Source organism: Cicer arietinum, chromosome 1 (genome assembly GCF_000331145.2).
Source record: "Cicer arietinum cultivar CDC Frontier isolate Library 1 chromosome 1, Cicar.CDCFrontier_v2.0, whole genome shotgun sequence".
NCBI classification, from domain to species: Eukaryota; Viridiplantae; Streptophyta; class Magnoliopsida; order Fabales; family Fabaceae; genus Cicer; species Cicer arietinum.
Genome location: NC_021160.2, coordinates 16,739,866 through 16,753,119, shown reverse-complemented (window position 1 = coordinate 16,753,119; position 13,254 = coordinate 16,739,866). Strand labels below are relative to the sequence as shown.

The 13,254-nt window shown below is 30.5% G+C and overlaps 2 protein-coding genes across 2 annotated transcripts; both read right to left on the bottom strand.

The window, feature by feature from the left end:
- Window positions 1-485: 485 nt before the first annotated feature.
- LOC101493029 (uncharacterized) lies at window positions 486-6,616 on the bottom strand. Its single transcript, XM_004488038.4, has 13 exons — window positions 5,684-6,616; window positions 4,988-5,140; window positions 4,673-4,885; window positions 4,479-4,568; window positions 4,289-4,405; window positions 3,761-4,030; window positions 3,361-3,517; window positions 3,124-3,201; window positions 2,638-2,735; window positions 2,116-2,286; window positions 1,618-1,692; window positions 1,356-1,460; window positions 486-941 (listed from the first exon to the last, which is right to left on the bottom strand). Exons 1-13 carry the CDS (start codon window positions 6,074-6,076, stop codon window positions 603-605), a joined length of 2,259 nt encoding a protein of 752 aa, XP_004488095.1. The 5' UTR covers window positions 6,077-6,616; the 3' UTR covers window positions 486-602.
- A 1,344-nt stretch (window positions 6,617-7,960) lies between these two features.
- Window positions 7,961-10,079, bottom strand: LOC101502391 (pentatricopeptide repeat-containing protein At5g43790). The gene has a single exon (XM_012718838.3). The coding sequence runs from the start codon at window positions 10,019-10,021 to the stop codon at window positions 8,225-8,227; it is 1,797 nt and encodes a 598-aa protein (XP_012574292.3). The 5' UTR covers window positions 10,022-10,079; the 3' UTR covers window positions 7,961-8,224.
- Window positions 10,080-13,254: the final 3,175 nt, after the last annotated feature.

The window sequence follows — 13,254 nt, the reverse complement described above, 5'->3', positions numbered from 1 at the left end:
GAAAGAGAATGAATTTGCAATGGTGTAAAGAATTATAAGGATGAAAGAAGGAGAAACTAGAAGAGGTTGCCTTTGTTTATACATGGGAAATTTCATGCAAATGCTGATGCAGCTTCATATGCCAATTCCCAGTCAATATGACTAGTGTTAGAATAGATTGTATAATTATATCATTTATCTGGCTTAGAGGGACAAGGAAAAGGGATGGGGTATTTTCGTCCATTTTCTCTCATACCAACACAGATTATAAAATGACAGTAGAGGTCCTTTAAATTTGTTTAGTTTTAAACAAACATTCATTGTGATTTTATTTTTCTAAATGTAAAATAAGTAGAGATCATTGCAAAAGGAAGGAGTGAAAATGTTTGACAAAATGGTCTTTCTGTTTTGACAGATTAACATTTGAAAATGAAAATTTTGACTTCGTATTGCAAAATTTAATATGCTGGCTTAAACTATTGGAAAAATCTAATACAAAACAAATCTGGAAGACAATGAAATGAACTATAAAACAAAACAGATGACTTAAGGATATACATTTCCATGATAACACCCCACAAACCAGTGATTTTCTATGTAGTAAAATACAACAAACTGAGATTTCAACTTTCATTTCCAGAACAACATATATCAGAACAACAGCTGAGGCAGCTGTAGCATCCTAAACCAACACAAAGCTGAGTAAATGCAATTGCACATTGGTTGTTTATCTTGGTACAGGCTTGGATGCAGCACATGCAACAACAGCAATGATTGCAGAAGCTTCCACAACAATCTACGGCTTTCTTAACAAAGATTTCAGCACCATCAGACAAACTTGTATCTTCAACTCCTGGTGGAATGTTCTCGGATGTTGCAGTCAAGTTGCCAAAGCCTATACCTAATTTTGGGAGCAAAATCATTCTCTGGCCTTGGACATTACCACCTTTCCCTTTTGATACCTTTTTGCCATGATTTCCAAAGAAAGATTAGAAAAGTTTATATTATAAGTACGAGTTTGTCTAATTTGAAAAAAGAATATATGTAGTATCACAAAAGAAAATTGAATTGTGAGCATTCAAATACCAACTGGCTAGTTTAAAGATAAAAATTAAGCTCACCCTTTACATATACATTAAGGATTTAATTATTATGTATTGACGTATTGATGATGTAAAAATTACTGATGTCTAGTCATATTTCACCATATAGATTTATGCAAGTATTTATAAAGTAACATTGCACCATGACATGGTGGTGAAGCATGATTGGACTTGAGTGTAATCTTTTATTTATTAAATTGTCTGTATATACTAGTTAAACTCTATACAATAATAACATTATTTGGAAAAAACCTTCAAGCTTTTGATACATACTTTTGTTCCATCTGATTGCTTGGCTTTCTTTAGATGATCATTCTCAAGAATTGCCATGTGTGTATACTCGGACAAAAAGCCGGTTTGTAAGCTTATTTTTGCAACCTGCCAATTAAAATAATGTTGCACAAAAAATTATTGAAAGAAAAAGAGAAATATAAATGGCTGACTATTCAAGCGAGGGACCATTATAACTCAAATTAAAATTTTCAACTCAAACATGTGAATACGTGGAGTGATGAAACGAAAAGAAATAACAAACCTTCTGTTCTAGTTGTTTATCTTTAGAAAGCCATGCTTGAGCAGTAAGATACTCTATTTGTTCTCTTGCAAAAACCTGTTAAAGAAAAATGCAGCGCAACAAAATTACGATTTACAATCAATAATGAAGGAAATGAAATACAGTTATGTAAATAGATCACTCGTCACAGTTAAAAGCTATGAAGCACTGATACAAACACGGACACCGAATACGATATTGATACATAAATACTGTTAATAGTTTAAGAAAATCGAAGTGATTGAACGTAACCACATTTCGGAGTCAGACACCTAAACGTATCTGACACCAATTACTCCTTCGATCAGAAGTATAGCTGATTCGGTGCAACATAGGGTAAAAGAGAATGGGAGAGTACCAAATAGATCCCTAACACCCATACAACAAAATTGAACGCCTCCTTTATGAAATTGTAGGTATAATTATAAATAATAAAGAAACTTGAGTTTTAGAGATGCTATATAGTGCAGAGAACATTACCCTTTCTATAGGCATGTCCTTAGCATTTTGTATATTCAAATTTATTACAAAGTTACTGAAATCAGCCAAGACACCTTTTACTTTAAGAACATCTGGAAAGCTTCCCCTGTATCTTCCGAATAAAGTCAATGGACTATCTGATGAAAGATCCGGAATATGCGACGGGTACACCTATACAAACATTGCAAATAATTCCATCTCTGAGGGACAAGATTAAGGACAGATAGATAAAAATGCAACACATACCATAGAAAATTAATTGCAAAAAATTGACACAATATGTGAATTCCAACATGATATCATCATATAAAAGAGTCTTCACATTTTAATACTTCTTTAAAGAAGATAGAAACAGAAAAAAGCATGACAAATAATGCAGAAGAACTGAAGTAAAAGGATTAAAGTAATGCAGACAGTTCTTGTAACCAATATGGATATGTTTGGTTAAAAAGAGAAAAACACAGGTAACAGTGACACATACTTTTTCCCATCTATCTATCCAGTTACCAGTAAAAAGTTTACCTCAACTTCATCCAGATCATCGAAGTTCATCGTGATATTTGCAAGAACAATAGATGAAGCTTTATCAAATAGTTTTAGCATTTGAGGCTCAACCAAATCTGGCAATAAATAATTGAAATAGGTCATAGTCACATTGAAGATACGTGTAAGAGTTTAACATCTAAAGTTTTTCAAAAAGGGTGAAAAACATGCTAAGAGAAAAAGAGGGTGAGTTATTTCTTCATAAGCTTCATGAAAGTTGTATGTAAAACTCAGTGTAATGCATTTAATTCATGGAGTAGTCAAGTTTGTCAACAAAATCAGGTTCTCCAATTAAGATGCATAGATTATGCAACCAACCTCAAGTTAGGCTTAGGAATATGTTTATTGACAAGGTTAATGACAAAAATTTCACTAGAACCCAACAATGTCAGTAAGCTTATAACAAAAAGAAAGATAAACAATGAAAATGATATTTACTTTTTGAGGTTAAAATTCAGAACTTGCCTACATCCAATGCTGCAATATGTTGGCCCTTACTAATCATGGCAAGCATCCGCAAGAAATAATGATTGCAGAATGAACCTGGGATTGAATAAGGTTTTATGATTAGTATAAGCGAACATTTAACAAATTTGTACAATGAACTAAAATTGTTAGAATATTAAAAATTTCAATTGGAGAATAATGTAATATTGTTAAATTTTGAATTAGTCTTGATGTAATAGAAAAGATAAATAATACCTATGCCCAGAGTGTAAATTCGGGGGCACATTGATTCTCCTCCGATTGTATGATTCTTTATCATATCACAAATTTGTCTCTCATCTTCAACAGTTCCATCAGTAACTAGAAAAATAATTGGAACTGATCTTTGGGCATCGGAAAGCATCTCTATTGCCTGAAAAGAAGAGGCGAGATAAATATATAATACAAATATACTCAACAAAGAAAAAAAAAAGAACTATGTTTTTGAAGTGTCTGAGAGCTTTATATGTAACCATTTCTCAGTAAGTTGAATGAATGATGAAGATTTGTACCAAAACATCCATTTGTTACTAACCATACACGAAATAATGGTGTCATATAAAATTTATCAAATATTCCAAGAAAAAAGGAAAATTTGTATGAATATCTAAGTTACCATGTTTAATGGATGCAAAATATTTGTATCACCCCCAGCAACAAAGTTTATGTTGATCCATTGAATGGCCCTTTCAACAGCATCCTTTGAAGCCAATTCCATTGAAGTTGAAAATTGATATGTCTCTCCATTAAATGCTATAATACTAAATGAATCATCATGATGAAGCTTAGAGAGAGCAGATTGTAATGCATTCTTTGTGTCATCAATTAGCTTTCCTCGCATACTTCCACTTATGTCGATAACGAATACAATGTCTTTTCTGAATACCTAGACAGATTGGATAAACTTCTCAACAAGTACTTATGAAAAAATTAGTATTAAAAAAAATCTTGCAATAACCACAAATTTTTAAACAACAAATTATGGTATAAGTTGAAATTAACTTCAGCATCTCAAATATTTCAGAAATTTTCTCATTTAAATACTCCATAAATGAGCATAGATAGCACCATCAACGAGAACAAAAAAAGAATTCCAAAATTATATGTGGAAAATATACACACAAAGTTTAGAGACTTTACCAACCTTCTTACTCTGAATATTTCCAGGAGAAAGGTACATGCAAAACAGCTCTCTCTGATCATCATCATCCAAAGATGCAGAATCCAAAAGAACCCCCCCATTTATTTGACTTGAAGAGACCTGTATATATGTAACATTCCAATAACTGAAGCTGCAAATAACAATGATAGTAAAAGTGACCATTGAGTCTTACAGCATATGAAAAGCTAAAATCAAATTTTGACCAGGAGAGAACATCAGTTTCATGTGAGAAACCTATGCTCCCAGCGTTGCGCATTATTTCCTGCACAATCAAGGAACAAAAGAACCTCATCACACACATGGTTAATTGGTTATAAATGAAACTTCAACTCCAATCAAACAAAACTTGAACAACTAAATATGAACCTTCATAGGATGACTTGTTGTTTTGCACATTATCTCACTACCGGTAACAGCATTCACGTTTAATTGTACTTTTTCCTTTTTAGACATCCTCTTCCCGGCAGGGTTCACATAATCCGGAAAGTTAAATGGCACATTCAACGAGAACACATCATTGCAGCATGTTATCTTCTGAGACCATCTAATTTTAACCGATAAATTTGAACCTCCATCTATCTGACAAACAAAATCAGAACAAGATAACATAACCAAATAGGTCAAGAATGTAGATATCAATCAATAACCTTCAGTATAAACAAACTATATTATATATAATACCTGTGGTATAGTCAAAGTGAACAAATTGGACTTGAGAAAGCCTCCATCTTGAGTTCTGGTCACATTATCTTTACCAGTTTTGTCTTCCATATCAACCAGTTGAGTAGAATATGATTTCCTATGAACACTAACCTCCACACCTAGAATTGAACCCTGTTAGCCAAATTGTATCAGAACACAAAATCTGCAACACCTTTAAAACATTATTATTCAAATGTAACAAGTTCTGGAGTTACTATGGAATCCTTATAGTTGTCAAAACATTTGTTCATGGCTAATTTCACAATGTGGAAGAATTTACTTAATATCTACAACAAACTTATTTATAAATTTGGCTAATTTCCTGTTATAAATTGACACATATAAATACAACAATGTGATAAAAATTATACAAATATTAACCAGTACACTTATAAAAAAGGATTTTGCACAAGAATCGTTTTAAATTAATTATTAATTGAAATTTTGACACAAGAATCTTAGTCTTTCATTATAAAAGAATCTTAAAATAAAAGAAAACTTAAGCATATTAGAATAGAAATATATTTTGATTTTACCGAAAGAATAAAAATAAGGACATATAAAAATACATTTAACGAAACGGTATTCACCAAAATATGAATTTTGTTTTCTTAAAAAAAGTGAATGAGAATTAGGAAATGAGTTAACATTAAGAAATGAAGCATAAAAACGAACCTGAGGACCCATAGGAACAGCAAGAATACAATCACAAGCACGACTCCCAGAAACACAATGAAGCCTCCAACATCCAACAACTTCAAGAAACGCACTATTTAAATAACAATCCCCCTTAAGCTCAACAACATTAATCATATGAAGCGGAATAAGAGCAGGAGGTTCACACCTCCCATGCACGTAAGGTTGATAGCTAGGTACATCTGGATTATCAACAATGGCAGGATCGTGAATAACCGCATAAACCATGGGAGATGTTGGAAGAAATGCGGTGTTTGATTTAAGCATTGATGTTGGTGGTTTCGGTGGTGATACTGCTCTATCGTTACCGAAGTATATTCGTTTTGATAATCTTATACCTTCTTCTACTGCTTTTGAAAATTCTTCTGCCATTGTTTGGGACGCTCAGGGTAGGGAGGAGGCAAATTAGGAATTGGAGATTCCTTTTTCTGTCTCTCCTTTTGTGTGTTTAGGTTACCATCGAGGTTTTGATTTTCATTTTTTTATTTATTAAAAGTTCAGGGTTGTTTCTTTTTTTGTTTTTTGTTGTGATGGATAAAAATAGGGGTTCTAAAATAATGGGTTACCACCACATGAAATTCATGCATGCTGTACTTTTTGTCCGGCTTTCTCAGTGTTGTGGAATTTGCCGTCATTTTTGTTGAATAGACCGTCTCACTATATTGGATATTTGAAGCATACACATAACAAATAATAGTTTAAGCAGATTCGCACAACTTGCTTCGATTTTAACAAAGCTCTATTTTCTCTCTTGGTTTCCCTTCTGGTTCACTCCAATTATGCATTTCATTAATGCCATAACATGATGAATGAGTGGGTGTTTGAGATTGAAGGGATATGCTCCAACAACTTGGTGAATTAGAAAACATTACCACTATAAAATATGTTATTTGGGCGTTCTTCTTCCTCAGAGTATATCCAACTCATATTTGGGTGTCCTGCAAGCCCCACAGTGGAACTGTGGCGAGGGACGACGTTAGTGACCACATGGCACATTTTCAACTGTTCGATGAATCTGATGGAAGAGAATGAGGGAAAGTTAGCGTGTAGTTCCCTTAATACTTCCTCTATTCATCTATCCCTTTTTACAAGCGTATATTATTTTTTTCATATATATATATATATTAAGAAAAGTAGTTAGAAATTTAATTTGTTGAAATAACCATTGTAATTGAATGTATTGAATTTGACTTTTCAAATTTTAAGACATTAACATTAATATAAATACACTTTGGTGTTTTTTTATCCTCATTTAAAGTGTTTGTCCTAATATTAGTTAATGCATTTGATGTTTCACATCTTCTCATTAGGATATATATTTGGAAAAATATTCAAATAGGTTACAACAAATAATGAATTAATTGGTTTTAATGTTTTTTGTTTTTTCTTCTTATAATTAACATTATATCTAACAAGTGGACATGGAAAAAATACATGATAAAATATATCAACCTTTTAAACGTCAGTTACTTTGTAATTAATCTTTACACTTATACGTGTGTGATACATTTGTTTAACAATAAAAAATATGTAAATAATTCACATTTTACATAATTTATTTTAGAAGATATTATTAGAAATTAAATACGAAGTTTTTAAAGGTGCAATTAAGCCGAGTCTCATAAGATTATGTTCTAAACACTAAAGGCTTAAGTCTATATTTAACTTTAAGTTATTTTATAACATATAAAATAAAGTTAAATTGTTTTTATATAATCTATAAGTAGTTTTAATATACTATCACAAAAAACTTACAAAAATAATATGAAAAACAACTTATGAATATGAAATAACTTTTTTTCATAAACTCTCTTAAAGAGTCTCAATAGTATTTATATATGTAAATATACTCAAATAAATCTATCCATAAAAATTCGTAAATTAGAAACAATTCATGGTTTTCAAGAATCTGCAGAAAAAAAAATCATTAAAAATTGGCATTTATATGCATGGGTGAATGGTAATGACTAACGAGTTAACTTTTCAAGAACTAATCTCTTAAAGAAATTGTGATTCCTACAATTCTACAAGGATTACATATGACTTTGTACCCAAAAAAAGAAAACGATAACATATGACTGATTAAATAAAAATACTAATATTTATTTCCTATAAGAAAGCAAGTATGAAATGCAAAATTATATCAAAATTGAAAAGAAAAGTTCACTAGTATACAGTTAATTTGGACAAGTTTACCTGGACACCATCTTTGAATTTAAACCAGTTCAATCTCAAAGTTGAGAGACTCAACTGCTATTAAAGGAGTAAACTAAAAATGTATTTCAAGTTGGAAAATCAATTTGGGTTCATACAGACAACACCATCTCAATCATGATTCAGTTACTGAGAAATTAAGTACATATAGTACAGTAAAAAAACTGAAATTAATATTATAAGCTTATGGAAGCTTCTCATGCAACTATATGATCTTTATAAATAAAATGAATTTCACATGTGTAGCAAACTATGTTTTTTCAATCAAATATTGATTTTGCTGTAAGGTGAAACATGGTATTATTATCACCAGTAATCAAGACAAGAGCAACTCCCATCTTTAAAATGATGAAACCGATTTCGATCTCTAACGACAATATCTCTTCGATAAGCAGCCGATATTAACTTAGTAATCACATGGCAATCCCCACAAACTCTAAGGTTTTTAATAATTCTTATGACTAAACTTGAAGGAGATGCGATAAGAGCAAATGCTATGGCTAGTCTTTCACTATGGTAAGAAAGAACGCCTTCCTTATCTTCTTCTTCTACATCAAACAAAACCTCTGATGTTCTTGCTTTGTGACCATATTCTTGAACTCTTCTATTAACCTCTTCAATTTTCAAATATATTTCCTTTGAAAATGGATGAGTTTTGTCACCTGTAAGAAACTCATGCATGGAACCATTTATTTCGACTAGGCTAAAACCCGGTAATTTGTTAACTCCATTATGTTTCATCACCATCCGCACTCTATTAACATCATCCCATCTAGCAACACTAGCATACATATTAGACAAAAGCACATAGTTTCCACTAGTTTCTGGTTCTAACTCTATTAACTTTCTGAGAGCAACTTCTCCAACATCAAAATTCCCATGAAGTCTTGCTGCACCAAGTAAAGACCTCCACAAAACAGCATTTGGTTTCATCGGCATATCTTGTAACCACTCCTCTGCCTCCTTTAATCGCCCGGCTCGACCCAGAAGATCAATCAGGCATCCATAATGCTCGAGTTTCGGTTCCATCCCGGGAACCTCCTTCATGGACTTGAAAATCTCCAACCCTTTTTCGACTAGTCCAACATGAGAACAAGCAAACATAGTAACCACAAAAGTTGCAGCATCAGGAACAAAACCCTTAAACTTCATCTTTCTATAAAGTTCAAGTGCTTGATTCCCATAACCATGAAGAGCAAAACCACCAATCATAGCATTATAGCAAAATGTGTCTTTATTACTTTCAGGCATTTCATCAAACAGTTGACATGCAAGATTCAAACATCCACATTTTGAATACATATCAACCAATGCAGTTCCCACAAACCTATTCATCTTAAGCTTGTTCCTTAAAACAAAACAATGAAACCAAAAACCTTGACTAAGAGCACCTAAATTAGAACATGCACTAATTAATGCAACAATTGTAACTTCATTAGGTTTAATTTGAGCAACTTGCATTTCATGAAACAAATACAATGCCTCTAAAGACAAATTAGCATCATCAAATCTAGTTGAGTAACCATGATGACTCACACTATTTGCATAAGAACCCAAAATAATATTCCATGTGGCCAAATCAGGTCCATTAATTTGATCAAAAAGATATCTAGACACGCACAATTTCCCATATTTAGCATAAAAATTAAGCAATGAAGCTTGAACAAAATGATCAAAGGGTGGTTGAAGCAATTTCAAAACATGGGTATGAAGTTTTGGGCCAAATTGAAACCATGTTGGGTTAGAACAACAAGCCTTCAAAAGAGAGGGAAAAGTGAAACTATTAGGTTGGAGACTTTTGTGTATGATAATTTTGTTATAAAGTTTGAATGCTAGATGGATTTTACTATGTTGATTAATCAATGACGAAATGAGTGTATTGTAGAGGAAAATTGTTGGGTTTGGGATATAATTAAAGATTGTGCAAGCATAGGGTAAGTTAAATTTGGAGGATATGTTAATGAGGTGACTAAGACAATATGTTTGAAATGAAAGACCAGTTGTTACGATTTGGGCATGGATTTGTTTAAGGGTATTGAGGTTGTTGCATTTTTGCAACTTTAGGAGTGTTGGGTGGTTAAATATGGGGCTTTGGGGTTTCATGAAATCAATAAAATTTAAGATAAGAAGAAATAATCCCTCCTTCTCCTTATGTTTAACACTGAGATAAAGATTCGGTTATGTTTATGTCAAGAGAAGAAAAAAAAAAAACATAAGACATTAAAATAACCCAAAAAATATCTCTTACTTAAGATGTATAGGAATTTATTTATTATTTTATTTATATAAAGAAAAATAAACTAAAAAATAAGAAAATAAAAAATACAGGGGTATCGTGAGTACGATTAAACCTGCAAATCAAATCATCCAAACCAATTTAATCCGCACTTTGACCCAACTTATTTAAGTTTGAGTCTAACCCGAACCAACAAATTTAGACCTAATGATGTTCGGTTCACGTAGCGGATTTAATATTTTAAACTCGTGTACACACAAACCTAACATATTGATGTGACATATATTTTTACTATTGATGTATAGTTAAAATTTAATTGTTGGATTATATTTGAGAATTTGTTGTTAATTTAATTGATTTAAGTATTTTATTGTGTTTGTGGATCTATTTTAAGTATCGAATGATATGTTGTGATATAGTTTTATTATTTTGAGATCTTCAAGTATTTAAATTTAATATATATTTTTTTTAAAATAAAAAATATATTTTTTCTTTATAATCCATAAACTCAACTCAACCTAACTTGTTTATGATCAGGTTGGTTCAATTCGAGTTAAATGAGAAAAATATAGATTTAGAACTCCCTCCAACTCAAAGATAATTGATTAATTGAGTATTGAGTTTTGTTAAAATCGGCTCAACCCTACCGAAGTAGATCTCTAATACCTACTATCGGTTGGTAACAGGGCCAACCCAATACATTATGAGACCTAAAGCGAAACTATTAACTGTTCTATATTTAAAATCTATTTTCAAATTTATTTTCTCTATATTTAAAAATAAATAAATAAGACATTTTAACTGTTCTATATCAACATCAAGAACTCATGTAAATTTTTTTATCTTTTAGTTGAAGAAAATAGTGTGTATACTACCACTCCAATAACTCATGTTAGCAATATGTTCACTACTTTGTCTCATGATTTTTCAATTTATAACTAATATTTCTCATATGATCAATGTGCTCATTTTTGTCTTATAATTTCTAACTGATATTTTTCAATTTATAACTAATATTTCTCATATGATCAATGTGCTCATTTTTGTCTTATAATTTCTAACTGATATTTTTCAATTTATATAAATTTTGTCGGTTGATAGCAAAAGTTAAGATAAGGTTTCATGTGATAGTTTACACGACTGAAAAATATCAATCCAAATAATTAATGATTTTACCAAAAATTAAAAATTAAAACTTTTTGAGGTCTTTGTGGTATACTAAGAGAGTTTTTATAATATATTATTGGGCCTTTATACCTTACAAACGTAAAGTAAAATACTTATTTTTATTTATTTTTATTCATTTTATTATATTTAATTTTTGTTTAAGGATATTTATGTTATTTTATAAATAAATACACTTTTTTTTTTCTTATACCAAACTACTAAATATCAAATTACTTTAAGGTTATTGTCTCATCTTTTCATTTTTTTTTGTCATCCAAACAAAGTGTAAAGAAGGTAGAGATTAAATTAAAACCATTCTGTTTTAGAAAGTCGGCTTTGATATCCTCCAATTAACCCTATATCCTCCGTTTAAAAAATTTATGTTTGAAATGTCCAAAATACCTTTAACAAAACTGTAAAAACAAAAAAGTTGTCTCATATCTCTACTATTTATCTTTTTCGAAAAAGTGAGTTTTGTTCCAAAAATTTGTTTCCTCCTGAAATTTGTTCGAAATTTGATGCCTCCTGAAATTTCCGATAGTCAAATTCAATACTGAAAATTTAGTTTTTGAAATTTCCGGAACAATTCTTTTTGTTACATTATTTGTAAAAAAAAAATTACATTTTTTTTCATTCCATTTTTTTAGTAAGGGCCAGAGGAGCAAAAACAGACGTTGAACATTCTCGAGTTCGACCTCTTACACAATAAAAAATTTGATCAGTTGTGAATGCTTCAGTGAAATCTATAGATACTGGTTGTATTTTTTACATCTCTCTTTCAAAAAAACAAAAATAAAAAAAATAAATAACATACCGGATTTTTGAAATTTCCGGTTAAGTAAAATAACTACCGGATATTTCAAAAAATTGAAATGTCCGGTTAGGTAAATGTAACTACCGGATATTTCAAAAATTTGAATTTTCCGATAAGGAAAATGTAACTAACGGAAATTTCAAATTTTTGATAAGGTAAATGTAACTACTGAAAATTTCATGGCATAAACTTCCAGTATTATAAATACTTTACTGGAAATATGGTGGCGAAATTTCCGGTAGCATAATTGTACTACCGGAAATTTGAAATACAAAATTTCCGGTAATGAGTATTTGTGTATCGGATTTTAAAGAAAAAGTTTTACGTACCGGAAATTTGGTTGAGGGGGTGAGATTTTGAAGTAATTTTTTTTTATACCATTCAGTCAATGAAATTTTTAAGGATAATTTTGGGTTTTTAACAATTTGGAGGTATAAGGTTAATTAGGGGTACAAAAGCCAACTTTATCTGTATTATGTTAATATTTTGTAGAGCAAAATACCACCTGTGGTCCCATAACTTAATTTCAGTTAACGTTTTAGTCCTTTATCTTTTTTTTTTTCTTCTCGATTTAGTCCTTTATTTTAATTTTAAGTGACAATTTGATCTTTTATGTTTTAAAATGTCAACAATGTTATCCTTTTAAAAAAAAATTCATCAAAATTTTCAAACAAAACCCATAAAATTAATTATATTCTTTGATATAATGGAAATTTCATCAAATTCGTAAATCAAATCTTCAAATAAACTCATATTTGTCATTCTTTATTTCATGTTGTTAGAGATGAAAATATGAGTTTATTTAAAGATTTAAGTTATTAATTTGATGAAATTGCATTATATTGAGAATGATAATTAATTATATGGGTTTTATTTTAAATTTTTAATGAAATAAGGATAATATTGTTGACATTTTAAAACATAAAAGATCAATTTGTCACTTAAAATTAAAACAAAGGACCAAATCGAAAAGAAAAAAAAAAAGATAAATGACTAAAACGTTAACTGAAATTAAGTTAAGGGACCACGGTGGTATTTAGCCTATTTTTTAGTTTAGAAATGCTCTTCCCTTTTTTGATCCCAAATCTTCTCTATTTGAAGAGAAAATTGTAACCCCAT

Bases quoted from the DNA above. Each gene is read 5' to 3' on its own strand.
- LOC101493029 (XM_004488038.4), bottom strand. From the start codon at position 6,076: ATGGCAGAAGAATTTTCAAAAGCAGTAGAAGAAGGTATAAGATTATCA. The intron at 4,031-4,288 runs GTTGGTAAAGTC...CAATCTGTCTAG, and splicing joins GAAATATTCAGAGTAAGAAG to GTATTCAGAAAAGACATTGT. The intron at 3,202-3,360 runs GTATTATTTATC...ATTCAATCCCAG, and splicing joins AATTTACACTCTGGGCATAG to GTTCATTCTGCAATCATTAT.
- LOC101502391 (XM_012718838.3), bottom strand. From the start codon at position 10,021: ATGAAACCCCAAAGCCCCATATTTAACCACCCAACACTCCTAAAGTTG.